The 24,809-nt window shown below is 40.8% G+C and overlaps 1 protein-coding gene across 1 annotated transcript in view; it reads left to right on the forward strand.

Moving 5' to 3' along the window:
* polybromo (protein) overlaps window positions 1-24,809 on the forward strand; it is a 740,816-nt gene that overhangs the window by 116,994 nt on the left and 599,013 nt on the right. Inside the window, exon 9 of the mRNA XM_080277986.1 lies at window positions 13,561-13,679. Coding sequence (XP_080134112.1) covers window positions 13,561-13,679 — 119 coding nt within the window. The remainder of the gene's footprint in view (window positions 1-13,560; window positions 13,680-24,809) is intronic.

A 24,809-nucleotide genomic window follows, 5' to 3' on the forward strand; every position in this document is an offset into this window, starting at 1 on the left:
TGCAGGTACGAAAGTGGTACATAATCAGGAGGGAATCAAAAGGAGGAAGGTAGTAGAACCAAATCATGACAAGTATATAAATCTGTCTATCTATCTATTGCCAGACGCCTCAATCCCGTTTGGGGTGGCCACAAACAAATCGCCTCCAAGTCGCCCTGTCCCCCGCCATTTCACAGCCCCGCTCCCAACTCACACCCCCCTCTCTCATATACCTCTCCACCCCATCCCTCCATCTCATCCTCGGCCTTCCCCTCCCTCTTCCCCCCTCCACCTCACTCACATACACTCTCTTCGTCAGTCTTTCACCCTCCATCCTCTCCACATGGCCAAACCACCTCAGTGTGTTCCTCATAACACTTCCTATCACATCCACACCACAACGCTCCTTTATATCCTCATTCGTCAGCCTCTCTCTCCATGTGACTCCACAGGCTCCTCTTAAATAACTCATTTCCACTCCTCTCACTCTTGACTTGTGTCCTTCCAACAACGTCCAAGCTTCACTTCCATACTTTAGAGTTGGTATCACAATACTGTCATATGTAACTTTTTCACTTCCATGCTCACTTCCCTGTTTCTTATCACTGCTTTCAAAGAACCAGCAACCTTTCTTCCCTGCTGTACCCTTTCAAGCACTTCACCCTCCAAACCTCCATCCTTACTCATCACACTACCCAAGTACTTAAACGTACTCACATTTTCCAATTTCTCACCATCCAACCTCGCTGTACATTCACTGACTTCACCTCTCTCAAAGACCATCACTTTACTCTTCCCTACATTCACCTTTAGATTCCATTTCTTACACACTCTCCCAAACTCATCCACCAAACCTTGCAGCTCCCCTTCGTCTTCACTCAACAACACAGTATCATCTTCAAACAACAGTACAGGGAGTTTCCAAACACTATCCTCTCTCACCAGGGCCACTCCAACATCCACTACCCTACCTTGTACCTCTTTTATTACCCCATCCATGTACAGATTGAACAACCATGGAGACATGACACATCCCTGTTTCAACCCAACTTTCAAAGAGAAAAATTTACTTAGTTCACCATCCACACGCACTGCAGCCTTCGCACCATCGTACATACTCTTCACAGCATTCAACAATTTCCCATCTACTCCATATATTCTTAACACTTTCCACAATCCTTGTCTATCCACCCTGTCATATGCTTTCTCCAAATCCATGAAAGTCGCATACAACTTCTTTCCCTTCTCTAGAAACTTTTCCACTAAAGATCTAAGAATGAATATCTGATCTACACAACCTCTTCCCTTCCTAAAACCTCCCTGTTCTTCTCCAACTAATTTCTCTGTTCTTTCTCTAACTCTGTCAGTAAGTATCCTACCATACACTTTTCCTATTATACTAAGAAGACAAATGCCCGTATGATTACCACACACTTCTTTTTCCCCTTTTCCTTTGTACAAGAGAATAATTATACCTGACTTCCAATCCTCCGGGACTCTACCTTTCTCCCAGGCCAATCTGCACATCTTCCACATCCATTCTACTACTATCTCTCCCCCATGCTTCAGCATTTCACCACACACTCCATCATTTCGTGGGGCTTTCCCCGATTTAACTTTCTTTATTGCTTCCACAATTTCTATCCTACTGATTTCTTCCTGTCTTCTCACCTCCCTCCTTCTCCCAGCCATTCCCCAGCCACTTATACTCGCATTACTTCCATCCTCTATGTTCAACAATTCCTTAAAGTGTTCTCTCCATCTGCTCACTTTTTCTCCCTTCTCCACTAGTAATCTACCATTTTTATCTTTCACTCCTCTGCTAACTTCACTTCCACCCTGTCTTACTCTTTTCACCTCATTGCAGAACATTTTCTTACAGTCCCTCCACTTTACACTCAAATTCCTTCCAAATTCCTCATCCACTCTCATCTTACTCTCTCTTACTAATCTTTTTACCTCTCTCTTTCTTTCTACATATAACTCTCTTCCACCTCTCAACTTCTTCCACGCCCCTATTTCTCATCCATTCATTGTATGCTTTCTTCTTTTGTGCCAGAGCCTGTCTCACCTCTTCAGTCCACCACGCTGTTCCTTGCACCCCCCTCCGTCTTCCTTCCACACACACCACCTCACATACTGCACATATTTCTTCTGTAAATATCCTACACACACCTTCCACGTCTCCCATCTGCTCCAGTTCATATTTGCCCTATCGTTCCTCCACTTCTCTCTTATACTCTGCCTTTTTCTCATCCTCTTGTAACCTTTCCACTCTCCTTGCAACTACTCTTTCCTCTCGTCTTTCCCTTCTTCTATTCCTCCATCTTACTTGAATCCTAATTCTGGCCACCACCAAGTAGTGGTCAGAAAGTCCACTCCCCCAACCTCTATAAGCTCTTGCATCCATTACACATCTTCGCATCCTTTCATCCACACACATAATCAATCATTGCCTTCCTTTCATTCAGTTCACCACCCACCCTTCTCATCACTCGCCATGTATACCTGTGGATCATTTTATGCCTGAAGAGGGTATTGGCTATCACCAACCCCCTCCCAGCACAAATGTCCACTAACGCACTCCCATTCTCGTCCATCTCAGCAGGCACACCCCACTCACCAACTATTCCATCCACTTTCTCATTCCCAACTTTACCATTCATATCACCGATCAAAAACACTCTCTCATTCCTTCCAAACTTTTCCATGCACACTTCTACATTTGTCCAGAACTCTTCTCTCACTCTTCTAGCACGATCTTGCATTGGCGCATACAGACACACAATCGCCCACATTTGCATTCTAAGTTTCAACTTTACCCACACAATCCTTGACCCAACTGATCCATACTGTCTTATGCTCCTCTTCCATCTTTTACTCACAACTATACATACTCCTTCCTTTGCCCTCTCATTCTCACCTACTCCTGCACATATACCCCATCCATACTCCCATTCTCTCACACTTTCTCCTCTCCATTTTGTTTCAGTTATTCCACATACATCCACTTTCGCACCCTCAAGCACCTGGACAATCTCTCTCTCTTTCACCTCATCATTCACTCCCCTTACATTCCACGTTCCGATAACCATGTCCTTTGTCCGGTCCTTGGTCGTCATCGTTTGGTCGTCCTTGTCCGAGGCTTATTGTTTGTTTTTTTAGTTAGTTGTTTTCCGGGGAGGGGCACTAACCCTCCGCCAACCCTTTTAGTCGCCTTTTACGACAAGCAGGGATACTGGGGGAGTATTCTTGAAAAAAACAAGATGATTAAGTTGATGTACTCAAATGTGAATGGAATGGTATCTAAATTATTAGAGATGAATGATTATGTCAGAGATAATGAACCACATATATTATGCCTAACTGAAATAAAATTAACACCAAGGATATCAAATGACATCCTAAACTTAGAGGAATATAATATATGGAGAAGAGATAGGAACTTAAAGAAAGGAGGAGGAATTATAATATTAACTAAGAAAAATCTAAATGTCAAAGAAATAGAACTAGATATACCCTTACAAGTAGAACTGATTGCAGTAGAGATAAATATATCTGAAGGGAAAGTAATTGTAGCCAATTTGTACATGCCACCCAGATCAAACACATGGGAAAGAGACGAATATGAGGACTTGGCGGAGAGTACAATTCAGAGTTTAAGAGCATTACTACATAAAATGGAAGAGAAATCGGAAGGAATTATATTAACTGGAGATTTTAATACAAATATAAACTGGAATACTCCAGATATAATAAGCCAAGACAGCTGTTGGGACCAAAAGCTCCTGGATCTTGTGCAAGAGTTTTTCCTAACGCAACATGTAAGGAATAGCACAAGAAAAAAAGGACTCGATGTGCCCTCATTGCTAGATCTGATATTTACTAGGCAAGAAAACGATATTGACAATTTAATATATCACCCCCCATTTGGCAAAAGCGACCATGCAGTACTAAATTGCAACTTCAGGATAGCATATGACATAGTTAACAGCAGTGAAAGTTACAAAAAGAGCCTAAACCATAGAAAGGGAAAGTATTATGACCTAAAGAAGTACTTCTTAGAATTTGCTTGGGAAAAGGAGCTTAGAGGACAAGATTTAAATGCTATACATGAAAAATTCTGTGAACTTTATGAAATAGGAGTCCAGAAGTACATCCCACAGCACAAAGAAGCAGAAAAGAAGAAAATAAAGAAATGGTTCAATACAGAATGTAAAAAATCAGAAGAAAAAAAAGATTTGTTGTGGAATTGATACAGAAGACACAATAGTGAAAGGGCATATAATAATTACAAAGAGGGAAGAAACGAGTATACAAGAATAAGGAGGGAAGCCCAAAAACAGTTTGAGGAGGATATCATAAATAAAAGTAATGATCAACCAAAGCTGTTTTACAGCTACATCAGAAGCAAAACCAAAGTAAAAGATAAAATACATCCATTACAGACGATGGAATCACCTATACACGAGAGAAGAGAAAGATATTTGTGAAGTACTAAATAATAATTTCCAATCAGTTTTTCCAGAGGAAAAAAATTTTGAGAGGGATTATGTAGAACATGCATGCCCACACATACTACCAGATATACAAACATCAGAAAAAGAAATACAGGAGGAGCTAAGTAAATTAGACAAAGGAAAAGCAAATGGTCCTGATGAAATTTCATGTTGGATGCTACGTGAATGTGCAAAGGAGTTAAGTAAACCATTATTTTTAATTTTCAAGAATTCCTTGAGTCAAGGTAAACTACCTGATATTTGGAAGAAAGCAAACATTGTTCCCTTATTCAAGAAAGGGAATAGACAAAATCCACTTAACTACCGACCAGTATCACTAACCAGTGTTGTAAGGAAGGTATTAGAAAAGCTTGGGTAAATCACCTTGAAGAACACAGTATGATAACAGAAAGACAGTTTGGTTTCAGAAAAGGAAAATCATGTGTTACTAATCTGTTGCGCTACTATAACAAAGTAACAGACACATTACAGGAAAGAGAAGGATGGGTGGACAGTATCTATTTAGATTTCAAGAAAGCATTTGACACAGTACCACACCAAAGACTTTTATGGAAACCGTACCATTAAGGAGAAATTCGAGGCAAACTGTATTGTTGGATGCAAGATTTTCTCATGAAAAGAAAAATGAGAACAGTACTAAGGAGAAATTACTCATCATGGAAAGAAGTGACTAGTGGAGTACCACAGGGCTCAGTGCTGGCACCAATCATGTTTTTAGTGTATATAGATGATATAAACAGTAACACTGGAAATGAAAGCTATCTAAATATGTTTGCAGATGGTGCAAAACTCTATCTATCTATCTATTGCCAGACGCCTCGATCCCATTTGGGGTGGCCATAAACAAATCGCCTCCAAGTCGCCCTGTCCCCTGCCATTTGACTGCCCTGCTCCCAACTCACACCCCCCTCTCTCATATACCTCTCCACCGTATCCCTCCATCTTATCCTCGGCCTCCCCCTCCCTCTTCCCCCCTCCACCTCACTCAAAAATACAAAGGACAATTACTAACACAGACTCTTGTAAAGAGCTACAAGAAGAATTAAATAAACTTCATGAATGGAGTAATACATGGCAAATGGAATTCAGTGTGGACAAGTGTCATGTATTCAAGTTTAGTAAAAGTGGAAAAAGACCTGATTGGGATTATACATTAGGAAATAAAACCCTACACACATCAGAAAGAGAGACAGACCTAGGTTTGATTATCAATAACAGACTATCTCCGGCTGACCACATCAGTGAGAAGGTACGGAACATGTATACACTGCTTGCCAGTTCGAGAATAGCATTCACATACATAAATAAAGACTGCTAAGTAAGATAATAACATCATTCATCAGACCAACCCTGGAGTTTGCATCAGTAGTCTGGAGCCCTCATCTCAAAAAACACATAGACAAGATTGAAAAAGTTCAAAGGGCCGCTACAAGATGGTTACCAAGCTTAAGGGATCTAAGCTACGAAGAAAGACTAAATAAACTGAATCTACCAGCACTACAGGAGAGAAGGAAAAGAGGTGACATGATTATGCTATATAAATGCATATCAGGGAAGGAGAAAATAGACATAAATGATTACTTAACGTATGGGGAAGCATCAGCAAGAGGACACTGCAAAAAACTGCATGAGAAGAGAGGTGATAAAGACATAAGGAAATTTAGTTTCCCAAATAGAGCAATTGCTCAGTGGGGTGCACTACCGAATGGAATAGTGTGTGCCAAAACAATTCACAAATTTAAGGATATGTACGATAAATATGGTTTAAGACACGGGACAGTACGAGCGTGACTCACTCCTGTAAAGATACAATTAGGTATGAACAATTAGGTAAGAACACACACACACACACACACACACACACACACACACACTGTATTTCCCAAATTTCCAGAAATATCAGTTTTCTGAAAGAATTTTCTAGAGAGAATTTTTTACTGCCTCAAAAAATCTTATCTTTAATATCAATTTTTATCGCTGTGTTTACAAAGCAGCGTAGTAGTCACGTTGACTCACTGTTTAGCCAGACTTGTGAGCTACCTTGGGGCAAGTGTGACTCATTCTTTGAAAAAGCCCTTGAGCCAGCGTAGGGCAAGTGTGACTCATTCTTTAAAAATGCTCATGAGCTAGTATGGAACAATCACTTGCCTAAGCTAGCTTCTCAAGAGTTTGACTAAGAAACAAGTCACACTTGACCCTGTGCCTGCTCACAGGCTTGGCTAGGCTGTCATCGGTGTGGGTGATTTCATTATTTGTTCTAACACTGTGAACAAAACTCCATTTTTTCAATTCTTAAGTTGCACACTTAAACTGGGGGGGGGGGGGGATCTTCTAAGAAGTGTAGTAGTGATGATAGTGACTGCTGTCATAAGAAAAAGTAACATCTATCTTTATATCCATTGCCAGATGCCTTAATCCCGTAAGGAGTGGCCACAAACAAATCACTTCCATGTCACCCTGTCCCTGCCATTTCATTGCCCTGCTTCCAGCTCACACCCCCTTCTCTCATATACCTCTCCACTCCATCCCTCCATCTCATCCTTGGGCTTCCCTTCCCTCTCCCCACTCTACACCCCGCACACACACTTTCCTCATCAGTCTCTTGCTGTCCATCCTCTCTACATGGCCATACCACATAAATATGTTTCTCCTAACGGGTCCTATCACATCCACATCCATGCCACAATGCTCCTTCACATCCTCATTTGTCAGTCGGTCTCTGCTCCTGACTCCATATGCCTGCTCTTAAATAACTCATTTCCAGTGCTGTCACTTTTGGCTTGTGTCTCTTCAACTAGGTCCAGGCTTCACATCCATACATTAAGAGTTAGTATCGCAATGCAGTCATGCAGTAACTTTTTCACGTCCATCCTCACTTCCTTGTTTCATAGCTTTGTTTTCATAGAACCAGCAGCCTTTCTTCCTTGATGTTCCTTTTCAAACACCTCACCCTCTAATCTTCCATTCTTACTCATTACACTACCCAAGTACTTAAGTGCACTCACATTTTCCATTTCCTCCTCATCCAACCTTACTGTACATTCAGTGACTTCATTTCTCTCAAAGACCATAAATTCACTCCTCCCTGCATTCACCTTTAGATTCTGTCTTCTACACACTCCCCCAAACTCATTCACCAAGCTTTGCAGCTCCCCTTTGTCTTCAAATAATAACACAGTAACATCTGCAAACAACAGTACAGGGAGTTTCCAAACACTGCTGTCTCTCATTAGGGACTCTTCAACATCCACTACCTTACCATGTCTCTCTTTTATAACCCACCCATACACAGATTGAACAACCTTGGAGACATGACTCATTCCTGTTTCAATCCAACCTTCCAGTAGAAAAATTCACTTAGTTCACTATCCACTCGCACTGCAGAAACATGGAGTGCTAAAGATCGTAGAATAAAATGGGAATTTTGAAGAAGATAGACAGAGTTGTTGCAGCAATCAGGCTACAAAATGAGTATGAGATTAGAACTATGAGTCTTTATGATTTGAAGAAAAATCATGAAAAAGTATTGAAATTTTTTGCTACCTGTGAAAATACTGAGTCAATGAAAAACAGGAAAAGTTTAAGTGAACCTAAATGTGCAGCCATTGACCAAGTGCTATGTGAATGGTTTAAACAGTGTAGGAATGAAGGAACTGCTATTTCCAGACCTTTATTGATTGAGAAAGCCAAGGAATTTCACAAACAACTTAATGTAAAATCACTTGTCTTGTAAATATTCCATCGGCTGGCTGGACGGATTTAAACAACATCGTGGAATAAAGTGCATGAAGGCTTATAGAAAAAAGTGTTTGCTGACAAGGATGCTGCCAGAAAAATTTTGCACTAATTTGCAAAATTAGTGATCGGGAAAAAATCTGAGCCCTGGAATGCTGAAATCACTTCAACCTCCAACATATCAGAGTATCAAAGTGAGAATTATCCTGAAATCTAATAACATCATGAAACGCAACTCTGAGTACCATATATTCGGTAGTCCTCAAATTGGATCAGGTGGTCTTGGCTGTAACAGGTAGCTACGCCAACAGAATGGCAAGCAGTGCATTACTGATATAGTCTTTCATAATTTAACGATACTCTGTGGCATAACATTTATACATGTTGACTTGGGCAGTGGGATACTGATCATGAAGAGTGATAATGTAAGGCCTGCAGTACACACAGATTAAAAAAAATAAAAAAATAAAACCATTAATGCTATCTCTCTCTCTCTCTATAGCCAGACGCCATAATCCTGTAAAGGGTGGTTGTTTGTCTCTGATTTATATACAGTACAAGTCCCATTATTCGGCATCTATGGAACCAGGATGATGCCGAGAAATTAGATTTGTCGAATAGTCAAAAACCTACCCACTCAGTACCTTAAATATATTGGTGAACACTTATCACCACTTATGGTACGGTATTACAACTGTGTTTGGAGAGAGTACTGTATACTGTACAATACTGCAATCAATACAGTACTATACCTGAATCTGAAATATATATATATATATTAGTGAACATATACAAGGGTAATGATACAGTAGGCCTACAAGTCAGATAACACTTCCTGGATGGCCGAAATTATACGGAATATTACCTACCAGCTCAGTACATCACTTGTATTGGTGAACTCATCACTACTTATATTATTACAAATATGTTTGGAGTGAGTACTGTATACAGTACTTTTTCCAAACAAAATAAAATAGTCGGAAAATTGCATAAAATAAAGGGATCTGAACTGGTAAGGTCTTTCTGATGAAAGTTATATATTACATTTAGCACTCACTCTTTTGTTCATTTTTTTTTTTACATGTGAAAGGAGAGTACTGATGGAAACAGTAATGTATTCCATGAACCCCTTAATAACTTCCGACATTGAACAACCCTTTAAAGTACCGATGTCGAGTTAGTGAGCTATGGAAAAACTGTGAACAATTATGGGAATGGAACGAAGGTCAGTGGTATGTTTACACGACTCTATGCTACGATTCCAAGCAGTCAGGGGGTCAGTTAATCTCAGATGTTTTCGCCAATTTGGTAAATGCACCGTAACTTTATCAGTTCTCCAGTCAGTCATAGCGAATCATAGCATGGGTTTAGGGAGCTAAATAACACATTTCTAGGTGCGCCAGACGATTATCTTCACATCTTATAAGAAAATGGAAGAAATTAAATCCCTTTCTGAGTACGTAAAGTTCTTCCATTCTTCTGAAATCAATTTATTTTTCTTAAAGATGGGAAGATAATCGTCTGGCTCACCTAGCAATGTGTTATTTAGCTTCCTAAACCCATGCTATGATTCGCTATGAGTCACGGAAAGATTGATAAAGTTACGGTGTATTTAACAAATGGGCGAAAACATCTGAGATTACCGACCGCCTAACTGCTTGGAATCGTAGCGTAGTCATGTAAACATACCACTGACCTTCGTTCCCTCCCCATAATTGTTCAGTTTTCTTTATAGCTCACACTAACTTAACATCACTGACATCGGTACTGTAAAAGGTTGTTCAGTGCCGGAGGTTATTAAAGGATTAATGGGATATATTACTATTTGCATCAATGCTCTCTCTTTCACGTTAAGCACAAAAACAAACAAAAGAATGAGCACTATATGTACGTTTAACTTTCGTCAGAGAGACCTTAGCGATTCATATTCCTCCAGTTTATTTTTAAGTATTTTTCTGACTTTAGGTTAGGTTAGGTTTGGTTAAATTAGAAGGTACAGTTAAACTCGGTTAGGTTAGGTTCAGTTAAACAGGACAGTCCCTTCCACCATTATGCTGAGGAATAAAAATACTAGAGCTGTCACAGCCATACAGCTAAAAACAAAGGGGAAACTGATTTAACAAGCAACATTTATATATGGGTAATGCATTACAGTGTCAGTGGTTCATGGGCTACTCAATTACCGGTGTCATTTTCAGGAAGGCATCAAGAATGAAAGAATTTCAAGAATTAGCATGGGGGCTTGGAACGTAACCCTCACTAATTTGGTGGGGGTGGTTACTGTAGTGTATGATACTGTGCAATATTGTAATCAGTACAGTACTATACCTGAATCTGAATAAAAATATAGAAATTAGTGAACATACAGAAGTGTAATGAAACATTAGGCCTACAAGCCACAGATAACACTTCCCAGACTGCTGAGATGATTCCGGACATCTGCCGAAATAAAAGTGACAGGAAAGATATGAGAAACAGAGAGAGCGGAGAGCAGACAGAAAAAGAATGATAAAGGTTAAGGAAAAAGCAGTTAGCACAGCTTCAAGTGAGTGGCGTTGCCTGCTTCTACCTTCACCTTTATCATTTTTTTTCTGTGTCTGTTCTCCTCTCTTCCTGTTTCTCCCATGTTTCATGTCACTTTTTATTACTCGTCTTTCTTTCTCAGCTGGCTGTACTTTGAGCGACAAGCCTAATTGTTTCCCTAATATGAGATAATAAATTGTAGTATGAGTACAGTGACTGCTGAAAGTTATGGCAGGGGACATCTGGATATCTGTACATATGACAAATAGTAATGTAATTTTTCCAGTTTTCAGAAAAATCCTGTTTTCCAGCACCCTCCTAATCCCAGCCATTTGAGAATTTAGGGAATTGCACTCTGGTTTTATGTGCAGTAGGAAATGTGCTGGACGTACCGTTATTTCATTATACAGTAGGGCCCCGCAACTAACGTTTTTTTGACCAGCGGTTTCAAGTCTAGCAATAGGATAGAAACTGTCTTCAGCCTCATAACTAGCGACAGAAACCTCGAAACTAGCAACTCCGTGGCAATTGTCGTCTAGCAAGTGAGCCACAAGGCACATTTCGACCCGTTTTCCTAGCGAGTAAGTCTCGTCTAGTGAACCGCACCTAGCGAGCGAAAAAGTGCATGTTGAAGACAAGAAGAAAATCATTAAGCTCATAGAAAATGGCTTGAAAACCTGTGAAATTGTGAGGCAGTTGAATGTTTTGGAATCAAGTGTACGTAACATATGAAGAAACAAGGACAAGGTAAAGGAAAGTTTGAAAGTGGCAGACAGATATTTCACACATGCTAGTGGTAGTGTTGGTGATAGTGGTGGGGGAAGATGAAGGACCAGCTGATGTTGCCCCACTCAGTCCCATTGAACCTAATGACTATGAAGGGTTTGAAATTGGTGATGAGATACTACAGGAGGTACGGAGAAAGGCTGGTGCTCGAGAGGGTGGTGATGGTGGAGAGGAGGGTGGCAATGGTGGTGGGGGCACTTACTACCAGTAAGCATACACACTCCCAGCTCCCAACTTTTTCTTTCAGTAAACTGCATTCTGAGCATTTAATAGTGACTTTTTGTTGCTTTGTCCTATTAATTATACTAAGCGTATGAAAATGTGACTGTTCAGTGGATAAAACTAGACGAAAATGGGAAAATAGTTGATCATTCTAAATGTTCCAGTTTATTTTTATTTTTCGCCATATAAAGTTTCCAAACTAGCAGTTTCTCAACTAACGAGGTTTCATCACTAGTTTTGAGGCCCTGCTGTACAATATTTTTGCTTTGTATCATTGCTGCCTCTAGGCACATTCTTTAATTTCATCAGATTCATTGATTACACTGGTTAAAAAAAAAAAAATCTGAGGCAAGCATGTGAACCAGTGTTTTTGACTAATTTTGATATGTTTAATTCAAATTTCTAGACAGTTTTTCTCTATCACCTCTAGTTTTTTTGCCTTCACATATCCTGTTTTTTTTTTATTGTAATGCATATATTTATAATATAATAAGTTTATTTCATATATTAAAATGGCATATTACAGAACGAAACAAATCAGACACAGAACACCAACAGAACTAAATATTACTATTACTTGGATATAAGCATAAATATACATCATAGTACTACAGACAGTCAGAAGTGAGTTTTGGACGATCTGGTATACTTTGCCTCCGGGATGTCGTGCAGGAGCATCCAGCAGAAGTCCCCCATCATGCTGGGGTTCCACTTGCCTTGGTAATTGCTCTCCATCTCAGTAATATCTTGGTGGAACCTTTCCCTATGTTCGTCATGTACTGCTCCTAGGTTCTGGGAGAAGAAGTTGAGGTGGGAATGGAGAAAGTGAATCTTGAGAGACATTTGGGACCCCATATACTGAGAAGCCTGCAACAACAACTCGACACGCTCTTGTAACGTAGTGCCCGTGTGTTACCAAGGAAGCCATGGCAGTCTGACTTAAATGCTTCCCATGCTCTCGGTTCCTTCAAGGTGAGCTCCTCCCCGAATACCTCATCCCTCAGCACCTCCCAGATCTGAAGTCCGACGAAGATGCCCTCTTTGAGCTCAGCAGAAATGAGAGCTAGAAACAGAGTGCACAGGTATTGGAAGGCAGTGCCATCCTTGTCCATGGCCTTCAAAAAATTCTTCATAAGGCCAACCTTGATATGAAAAGGGGGAAGAAGCACCTTGTTCATGTCCACCACAGGATTTTCTTGGACACTGTTTCCCAGGCACGAAAGTGCTCCTAGACCTCCAGTAAGCTACTGGTATTCCCAGCCACACACTGCACATGTTTGACCTTGTGGTGCGCATTTTAAACTAAGTTCCAAGAAAATAAGACAGTAAATGGATTTCTGGCGAATATTTTGGGTCTAGGTCTATATGTATACATGTCTTTACATGTATACATGTATATCTCAAAAACTCAAGGTGATGGGTGAAAACGGACTTCAAATCTGAAATCAGCACCCCAAAATTAGGTTAGAACACCTAATTTCATGCTTGCCTCAAATTTTTTGTAAACCAATGTTACCAGTAACTAATACACATAATGGATCTTCATCTTACACATTGTTGTAATCTCTTCATGGAACAATATATATACACCAGCATTTCTGTTTGTTTTGATACTCTGTTTATCTTGTAAATGTCTAGCAGTTTTGCTGGTGTGACCTACTGCTTTAGTTTTCAAGACCTGAATATGCATGCAGGAGTAATTTCATTTGCAAGTGTGGGTACACTTGTTCAGTAAATTTCCCTGATGTCTTTTTGGTTTTGGCACTTCTCACCAGTTTATATCAATTGTTTACAGAACCAAAGTATCTGCTGGTGGAACCATTCAAGCGGCTTCCTAACCGTCGTTGGCATGCTGATTACTACGTGGAAATCAAGAACCCCATATCCATGTCCCAGATACGCAAGAAGATTGTGGTATGTTGGAAGCTTGGGTTATCTCAGTCCATTTCTCTCCCTGATGCTTGAAAATCTAGTATATTATAATGCTGTGTGTGTGTGTGTGTGTGTGTGTGTGTGTGTGTGTGTGTGTGTGTGTGTGTGTGTGTGTGTGTGTGTGTGTGTGCGTGCGTGCGTGTGTTCGTCCGTGCGTGTGTTCGTGCGTGCGTGTGTGCGTGTGCACACACGTGCGAGAGTGTGTGCATGTCTGGATACTTGTGTGTGAGAGAGAAAGAGAGAGAGAGACTGTAGTCACTCATTTAAATCACCAACAAATGAACCCTGATGATGGAATAAAAATTCAATTCCATCTAGATGGTAACTTTAATCTCAGATTTTTCCAAGCACAATCAAAGATTGAAATGGCTTCATTTCCTGGAGCTGCAGTATGCTGATGGCTGTGCTATCCTCAAAAGCCCTGTAGCAAAATCTCACCCTCATTTCCAACATATACCATGCAATGGGGTTGTGCATATATGTCAATAAAACAGAAATAATATCTTGGAGAAACAACCCAGCAAAGTTGCTTGCATTTTAGATAAATAATGAAAATGTGAAACAGATGGAGAATTTAGCTACCTTGGAAGTGTGCCTACAGATAAACATAACATTGATGCAGAAGTCCTTGCCCGAGTCAACCACTCCACAGCCTATTTTAGATGTTTCAGAGCCTGAGTGTTTGAAGACACTAACCTGGGAATTAAGACAAAGGTATCAGTATATACGGCTTTATGCCTATCCACCCTCTTATATGGTGCTGTATCCTTGACTGCTTACCAGCGTCACATCAGACAGCTTGAGTCCTTTTATATCCGATGTGTACAGTGCATCCTAGGAATCACATTGGAGGATAAAGTCTCTCACTTACAAATTCTCCAACTGGCAAAGTCAACCAGCATAGAAACCATGCTGGCTAAAAAGCAGCAGAGATGGGTCGGACATGGGTTCTGCATGTCCGAGCACCGCCTTCCCGGACAGGTTCTGTATGGCCAATTCCCTGCAGCACATTGCAACCCAGGGAGACAGAAGAAGGGATATAAAGATCATTCAAAGACATCTCTGAAGTAATGCGATATCATACCAAAACAGTAGAGAGTCCACTGCAGTGAAGGAACCATTCATCTCAAAGAATCTTGGAAACTGGCCAGAGAAGAGCGTGGACAACGGAGGCACAACCAGAACTAAAGTTCTCCCAGCAAACCTACTTGATATGCTGACTGTGTGGCAAAGTTTGCAGATCCAGGATTGGTCTGCACAGTCACACACGTTGGCACCAAAAACATTGAGAGTATAGCAGGTGTCGGAAAGCCAGCTTTAACTTGGTGTGTGTGTGTGTGGTAGCCAAAACTGGAAAAATAATTTTGATGCAACTTGTTAGAATGGTTGGAATTGAGTCCCTATTGGGCCATATCAGTTTCATGCTGATTGATATTTTCTGAAGGGATGTTTTTGCCCCAGATGATTGTCCCCATTTGTGTTACAATGAACGTGCATGGAAGAGGCAGCAGGGCATTTATGTGGAGATTCATATGTTACAATGAACGTACATGGAAGAGGCAGCAGGGCATTTATGTGGAGATTCATATGTTACAATGAACTTACATGGAAGAGGCAGCAGGGCATTTATGTGGAGTTTCATATGTTTTTGCAGAGATTGGGGGGGGGGGAATTGTACATCTACATTACAATGTTTATCACTTCATTGATGCAATGAACAGATGATTTTATTCAGTAGGAAGTGATGGTAGCCGTGGTGGTGGCATTGGTATTAGTAGCTGTGATGGTGATGATGGTGGTGGTGTTTGTGGTAGCTGTACAGAAATGGCTCTCATTTGGACCAAAGCTCCAAAACAAGCATGGTTCAGAGACAGCTCTAATATGGACAAGGGTCAAGTGGCCTGATAGTGCTGTGGGGCATCTTCTTGTATTATATTCATTGAACTCTCAATCTGTTGACATGTATTACTTAATCCTTCCTGTCTCCAGATGATTAAATTTTGCCTTGGAGAGATCTCCGGTGGTGAAGGGAAAATTGAATTTCATATCCAACCTCTCCAGTCCAAAGTCTTTTCAAAACTAAATAAAATTGTCTGGAGATAGCAAGAATAAAATAAGGAATACATCATCAAAGTGAAAGGGTTAAGCTTTGATTTATATGATAATCTGGTCCTGTTTTCCTGCTTACCCGAGAACTGTGAGTTACATTCCAAGATGTAAGTTACATTCCAAGATGCCCAAGTTGGAATTTAATTAATATTTTCCGCACATTGTTTTGGTGCAAATTTTGGTCAGCTGTTTATTTTTAGGTCGAATGGAGACATCAGGTAACTTATCACCCAGCCTCACCTCCAGGACATTACATTTCTCCCAACCAACAAAACTCCTCCACGCAGTCAAGAGGCTTTCCAGGAAGATCAGTGCTTTTACAGTGAACAATATCTACATGTTCTCTCCAACACACCGCACACACAAAATCAGTATTATTTCGCAGTTTACTCCTAATACCACCACATCTCTTATTACAAACACTGCACAAGATGGATTTGCCTCTTACAACATTGTGGCAAACTGCACATGGCCACACTCCCTCTGCTTCGACAGCACTGCCACCAGCCCTAGGTTTCATTATTTTTTTATTATCCACATTTACTCTTAAACCTGTGTGCCCCTTTCCATCCCTTTTTGTTTCCTAAACCTTTCCTCTGTCTCCCTCTTATTCTTTGCAGTCAAAAGCAAGTTATCATCATACAACATCTCCCATTGGAGTCCGTTTCTGAAGTCACGTGAGAGAACTTCAAGCACTCTGACAAACAATAATGGACTCAAGACTGACCCTTGATGCACGCCAACAATCACGGAAAACTCATCACTCGAATCATTGTTCACTGTCACCTGGGTGCAAGCACCTACCTACATAGCCATAACCACTCTCACCAGCCACTTCACGATCTCAAGCTTTCTCATTGCCCACTTCACCTGTCTAGGGACTCTGTCTAAGGCCTTCTCCAGATTGACAACAACAAATTACAGTTCCCTTTTCTTTCCTGTATTTTATTCTAGAAGCTGCCAGACAATTAATATGGATCAGTGGTTTCTTTGCCAGGCATAAACCCAAATTGCTTCTTACCTTCTAGGACTTTCTCCATTACCTTCAGTATTTGGTTCAAAAGTATTATGCCTCTATAATTTCCCCCTTCCTTGGCATCACCCTTCCCCATATACACATTTACTGTCACACTCTTCAGCCAGTCATCTGGGACAGTACACTCATATTTAACCATATTTAACAAATCGGTAACTAAACCCATTCCATTATCTCCCTAGACCTTCAACATTTTAGCAGTCAAGCCAGACACACCTGCTGTCCTTTCCAGTCACATCCTGCCTATTTTCCAGCTCATGGTAGCAGGAGCAATCAGAGGCCAAAGGCTAAACACTTGTTCTCCTTAGTCAAAACCTTCCCTGTTCCAGTCAAACTCCTGATTCAGCATTTGGTTATAATGTTCTCTCCAGACTCCTTTAATATCCTCACTTTCCACTACTTCCTTTCATTTATCATTCTCCATACACAGGTCACCAATGACATCCCTGTTTTCCCTCTTCTTTTGAGTTGCCTTCATGAATACCATATTCTTCCTTTCTGCACCATTTAGATTATCCAGCAAAAGTCTCAGGGACTTAGATTTTGCCCTATATACATCCTTTGTAACCCTACACTTTGCTGCCAATTATTCCTTTCTATTACCACCCCTTTTCCATTCACAGCAAGTCTTCTTACTGTGGCTTCTACACCCTCATCCCACCGCCATGTTATCTTTTTTCTTGAGGGGGACCCCTGTGTATCCACACACTAAATCAGTAACTTTGAAGTGATTGTTCTTGAAAGCTTTCTACCGTTCGTTAACACCTTGTTGACAGCTCCCTGCTCAACCACCACTCTTTTCATTCTTCTATAGAAGGCGTCCCTTTTTGCTTGCTTTTTTCCTTTCATATTTTCCACTGGCATGCATAGGTCCTCTTCTTCACCACCCACTCCTTCAACACCATGTTGCATGTCAGTAATTTGTGCTGCTGCATGCACTCATTGCCCCCTATAGCTTAACCCTTTGAGGTTTTTGGACCGGGCAGATTTCGTCTGTGCCAGAGTCAGCCACTCATGTTGACCTACATTTTCGCGGCCTGGTATTTTACTTTGATCGCTCTGTCAATACACTTTTCATGATAGAATGTTGGTTTTGGTGTCATTTAAAAGCTGAATAGTTGTACTTTATCGTAGTATGTTCAAAAAAGGAGAACAAAGAAAATAAAATGTCAAAATGATGAGTTGAAGTTTGGCAAAAAGCAAAAATTTTATACCTTGCCGTAGAAAAATATTCGGCAAAAAATAATGAATAAAGATATGTAAATTTGGTTTAAGCCATGCAAAAATACAATAAATTACCTTTACAATGATATAAATTATGGTAATTTTTTTATTTCATCATGCAGTAACGCGAAAGGAAAGAGATACACAATTTTATTTTAGTCTCGGCCGCATATTGCTTACCGATGTTTTTCTTTGATCGGTCAGTGTAAACACACTTTCTATGATATGATGCTGGTTGTGGTGTTATTTTGAAGCTGAATAGTTATACTTAATTGTAGTATGTTAATAAAAGGAAAACAAGGAAATTAAAAAGTCAAAGTGATGAGTCGAAGTTAGGCAAAAACCATTAACTTATATACCTTGCTGTAGAAAAATATTCACCAAGAATAAAGTTATAAAGAAACAAAGCCATGAGTCAGACTCAGCTGTGCAGTACCGCCACACATAGAGCAACCATTCTGTGACATCATGCTCGAGCCTCTTTGGTATGAAGTGTAAATGCGATTTATGGTGAATATTTTACAAAAGTTTCTTAAAATGACGATTAAAAACATCATCCGAATCTTTGAGGTTGGATTTGAAATGACGATCGAAATAGTCATCGGAATCTCAAAGGGTTAACATCCATCCCCAACCACCGATCAGCTTTCCCAACCAGGATATTGTCAATTTGGCTACTGTTACCTCAGTTACCCGCAGACTCATATATAATCTGACTCCTCTCTCTTCTCCTAAAATGAGTGTTGTGCACAGTCATGTTCATTGTCTCCTCATATTTGAGTATCTTTTCCCATCTACATTCCTCATACTATATGTGCATGCCTCATGTACCCCATTATATTCTTGAGCTGCTTTGTCTACATAACCCTTTATTTCCCCACCCAGAACTACAATATCATCTCCCATACCATCAATCACACATATAAAGTCATCCCAGAATCTGTCTTTTTCTACATCATCCAAGCCAACTTGTGGAGCATATGCTGATACAAGTGAAATGCGTTTACCAGACAATATTTTTACAGCTGTATTCCTCTTATTCACTCCTATCAGATTCATGGCAAACTCCACCCAATTCTCCTCAGCTAGCACACTCGCCACCATATCTATTTACACTTCGTTGCCAAAATAGCTTATACCTACAGTCCCTCTCAGCAATCATCCTAGCTGACCCTTCCCTGAACCTGACTTCCTGTATACAATGGACGTCCACCAGTCTCCTACTCAGAGTCTCTACTATTTTCCCCATTCTACCCTTTAAACTGCCCACATTCCTGGATTCCACTCTGAACCCCTTGTGTGATAGGATTTCCACAGGCTTGCTTTCAATGCTTATTCTTCTCATTTTTGTCTTAAGTCAGGTAAATAAAGTAGGAGACAGACCATAGGCCCTGTCCACCCACACAGTCCCCAGTCCAGGGATGGAATCTAGCCCACCAGCCTTGGCTAGTGACTGTGGCAGTGGCCTTGGGGCTCCCTGTAGATACAGCAACATTGACACCCTCCAGGTGCACTTTGGCACTGTAACTGCCCTGCCATTATATATACACCCACTGACAAGGAAGACTCTTATGACACTACTCCCTGGTTCATGCCTCCCCTCTGTTTGGTGGAACTGTCAGCCTGGAAACCTCAATGCCCTGTACCCTTTGGCATAGATCCAAACCCCATCCCATCCTGGTCCCAAAACTGCGCTGGCAGAGCCTGAGCCATGCCTCCCCTCGGGTCTGCCACTAAGTAGCAGGGGCAAAGTTGTCTGGTCACGTGTCCTTGCGGCTTGCTGCCATCAGTTCCTGCGACATACTTATACATTGTGTGGTATATAAAGCTCCTGTAGATTAGTGCATGAGATAGAGAAAAGTTAAATGGGAGAGTATACTTACTTACTCTGTGTTAGTATCACATTGAAAAAGGTCATTAAAGGGAGATGGTCAGGATATCCTGTGGCTAGTGAAACAGAAGCTCCAGCTCTCCCCATCGCCAGCATTACCATTCTCCTTGGGAATACTGCCCAGATGGCTGGTCCTACAGCCTACCCCCTAACCTTCTCATGAAAAAAATTACATAATCAGTGGACTGATTATGTAATCTGACAATAAGGTTGACAGCGCAAGTGATCAACAGATACAGTATGGCTTGTGGACCCTCCAAAGAAATGTCAGTTGTGGCACTTTGGAGCTGCTGATTGGGAGGCCCTCAGGCAGTACTTCTTTTGATTTTCCCTGGAATGATTATTATTCCATGTCCAGGAGCCATCTGAGCGTGCCTTGTGCATTATGAAGGTTATTCTTTCGGGCATGGAAGCCTACATTCCTCTCTTATATCCACTGACTACTGCAAAAAACCCGTGGTTTAATCATGCTTGTTTTAATGCTCTCCACAACAATGATAGGGCCTATAAAAGGTACTAGAGCCTTTATATGTTTCTGCCAGTTAGAGCCTTTTTGTTTCTGCCAGTTATTGTGCTAGGTCTGTTCTTCGCTGTCCTAAAAACAATTCCATCCCTACTAAATGCTCTCAACTCTCCAACTCGTATTCTTCCCGCTCCTTCAGGCACCTTGCCAAAAACCTTTCTGACAACTGTACTTCATCATCTTTCCCTCCTCTTTTCTACTCTGATGACCCTGTAACTATTTCTTCTACTGATCAAGCAGATCTCTTCGCCCAGACTTTCTCCTCCAGTTCCACCTTAGACGATTCTAGTGCTGTTCCTCCATGACTTCCCCCCTCTGACTTCCTCATGGGTGACATTAAAATGTCTTCAGCTGATGTATTTTCTGCCATTACTAGCTTCAATACTGACAAAGCATATGGGCCTGATCCTGTTGTCCTCAAGAACTGTGCATCTGTGCTTACACCCTGCGTAGGTAAACTCTTTCGCCTTTGTCTGTCAGCTTATACCTTTCCTTCTTGCTGGAAGTTTGCTCTCATTCAGCCTGTCCCAAAGAAGGGTGACCATTCCCAACCGTCTAACTATCACCCAATTGCTTTAACATCCTATGTCTCAAAAGTTTTTGAGACTATTCCTATCAGAAAAATTTAAAAGCATCTTTCCTATCACAACCTTCTTTCTGATTGTCAGTATGGGTTCCGACAGGGACGCTTCTCTAGCGATCTTCTCACCTACCTTTCAGACTCCTGGTCATCCTCCTTTTGGGATTTTGGCAAAAGCTTTGCCATTGCACTTGACATCTTAAAGGCTTTTGATCGAGTCTGGCATAAATCTTTAATTTCCAAACTGCCTGTTTACAGTTTCTATCCTTCTGTCTGTGCCTTCATCTATGGCTTTGTTTCTGGTCATTCTATAGCTGGTGTTGTAGACGGCCACTGTTCTTCTAGATCTATCAACAGTGGTGTTCCTCAGGGCTCTGTCCTATCACCAACTCTCTTCCTTTTATTTATCATTGACTGTCTAAGCTGCACATCTAACTCTATCCTATCATACGCTGATGATTCTACCCCTCACATTTTCATTTGGTTCTCACACCGCCCATCTCAGTAGTCACTTCATTAAACAAGGGATAAGGCTATGGCACATCTAATGACAAACGTGGCTCATATCTCTGACTGGGGTAAAAGTAATCTTGTTTTTAATGCATCAATGACTCGGTTCTTACACCTGTCAACCTGACAGAATCTTCCACAGGAGCACCCACTAATGTTTAATAATATCCAGTTCAGTCCTGTATCATCCTTAAACATACTTGGGGTTTCAGTCCCTTGGGATTTACTGTGGAAAGATCATATTACGTCAGTTGTAAAATCAGCTTCCAAGAAATTAGGTGTGCTAAGCAGACTTCGTACCTTGCGTACCCCTGTGCAGTGGTTGACTTTATTCACCGGTTTTATTCACCCCTGTGTAGAGTACAGCTCTCATGTGTGGGGAGGCTCCCCACATACAGTTCTTCTCGATAAGGTGGAGTCAGAGGTTTTTCTTCTCATTAACTTTCCTCCTTGTACTGGCTTCCTTCAACCTCTGTGTCTTTGCCACACTGTTGCATCTTTATTTCTTTTCTGTTGCTACTTCAATGGTCACTGCTCCCCTGAGCTATCATCTTATATCCCTCACCTCTACGACAGGCGAATAACACCCGTCTAGCAACGAACTCTCATCCCCTTTCTGTCCAGCTCTTTAATACAAGATTTAACTGTTACTCCCAGTCCTTCATGTATGCAACAGGTCAGGTCAGGAACTGTTTCCCTCTGTCTGTATTTCCTACTTCCTATGATCACTTGTCTTTCAAATATAGTGTGTCCAGGCATCTCAAAATGAACAGAACTTGAATTTGGCTCTGTGTTGTATTGTTTTTGTTTTTTCATAGAACCAACGGTTTGCGAGCTCCTGGCCTTTAGTTCCTTCTTCCTTACATTAGAAAAATTTTAAGAATGTCGCTTTGCTCTCACTATTTCCATTCATCAGCCTTTCAAAATGTTCTTTCCATCTGGTCCTTACTTCATCCCCATGGGTTAATAATCTACAACTCACATCCTTCACACTTTCACATTTCTTTCTGCTATCACTTCTACATTTCTGCACCTCTTTCCAGAATAACTTCCTATTTTCAGAGTAATTTGCATTCATTTTTCTCCTAGATCATCATTTACCTCTTTTTTCCTCTCCACTAGTCTCTTTACATGCTTCTTGCTCTCAGTATATTCTGTTCTTATTTCAGTTGAACCCCTGTCCTGCATCCAGTCTAGCCATTTCTTTCTCTTTTCCTACACTTCTCTCTTAACCACTTCATCCCACCATGCCATACCTTTCATTTTTTTTGTTACTCTTGCCACACCAGATGCCACTTTTGCATTCCCAACTAAGCAATCTCTATATGTATTCCACAGGCTGTTCAGACCCATGTCATTCCAATACACTGATTCTAACTCCTCCCCTACTTTGGCCTGGTATTCATCTGTGATTTCTTTGACCCTCAGTTTCTCAACTTTCAGTTTTTTTCCCTGACTGCTCCTCTCTCTCCTGGTCCACCTCACTTCTCTCAGCTTGATCTTGCATACCACAATCGTATGATCTGACAAACCTCCACATCATCATCTCACTGTCCTTGTATCGCAGCACTAACCAGCATCGATTTCTCTGTGGGCATATAATCAATCAGGCCTCTTTCAACACACTCTCCATTCCCTCTTTACAATGTAAATTTATGTACATCTTTGTGTTTGAAATAAGAATTTCAAATGCACAGCCTCCTTTCTTGACACATGTCCTTCAGTTGCTTCCCATTATCATTCTCTCTTGGTACTCCAGTATCACCCATTATATCATTAACAGAACCAGTACCTAACCCTACCAGTCATGTTGCCCATTGAAAACACTTTATAAACTCCTGGGCATTTCCCCTAGCACTTCATCCAGCTCATCCCAAAACCTGTCTTTCCATGTCTCACTGTCATCACACGGCACATATGCTACAATCACTGCCACTTTCATCTTCTCATACTTGAACTTGACATCCATAGATCTTGAGCTGACACATTTGTAATCTCTTATTCTATTCTGCCACACTTAATTCATTAACAAAGTAACTCCTTCCTTGCGTCTTCCTTGTCCATTCATGCCCGACCTTACACACTTTACACCTTCCCACCTCTGCACTTGACACTTTCATTTTTCTTTCACACAGTTCCATCACAGTCTATCTCACACTCTTGAACACATTCACCACTTCCACTCTCTTGCTCTCCTCATTCACATCGCTCACATTCCACATGGCCATGTAAATCTGCCTGTTTGGTTGGGGCCCTAGGCAGGTATTGGGCCCTCTGAGGCTCTCTGAGACTTTTGCCATAATTTAGTGATTTTAGATAGGGGAATCTAGGGGATCGTTAACTCTGCCAAAAACCCCGTTTATATATATATATATATATATATATATATATATATATATATATATATATATATATATATATATATATATATATATATATATAGATATATATATATATATATATATATATATATATATATATATATGTGTATATATATATATAGATAGATAGATAGATAGATATATATATATACACAGTACCCTTGTGTCCAACACGGTAATATTGTCATGCATGGGTCACGTGTTGGACCAAAAACGTGTTGGACAAACAATAGAGCTTATGGGGAAAAATGAATTATGTCAGCAACCCTAGGAAAAGTCACCCCAAATACCTACCATATACCTATACATATATTGGTACTCTGCTGTGCTATGAATGATAACTAACCTTTTAGGATAGTGTTGGTGGGCTTGCTGGGAATGGAAGGTGGTGTCCAAGGCTGTAGGTAGTCCTACTGGGTCCCCGGAGGATGGCTGCTGGCGTCACTGGCGGGTAATGGCTGTTGCTCCTCCTCAACCTCCCTCATACATCCTTCGAAATCACACTCAGAATCACTATCTTCATCCACAGCCATGGAAGGTCCTGCTTCTGCCTGTCCTAGTACTGTAATCCTTGGCAAAGAGCATGCTTCTCACACTGTTGCCAGAGCCGCGTCTCGTGACTGTGGAAAGTGATTGCTGTCGCTGACTCGGTAGAGAATAAGGAGAAGCAACTTTGTTTATAAACTGGTACACACGCCAATGAGAAGGGTTTCAAAACGATTGATATTTATTCTAAAATATTAATATGTATTCAGTGTCAGGCTAAATGTTCAGTGCTGTAGTACGATACATTCTCTGTCGAGTCGCCTGGGTTTTGGTCACACTGTTTTGCCCATCGTATCTTCGTCAGGAATCCAT

The sequence above is a fragment of the Coenobita brevimanus genome, chromosome 71 (assembly GCF_032717465.1).
Source record: "Coenobita brevimanus isolate Jiangsu-jjx chromosome 71, ASM3271746v2, whole genome shotgun sequence".
Classification (NCBI taxonomy): Eukaryota; Metazoa; Arthropoda; class Malacostraca; order Decapoda; family Coenobitidae; genus Coenobita; species Coenobita brevimanus.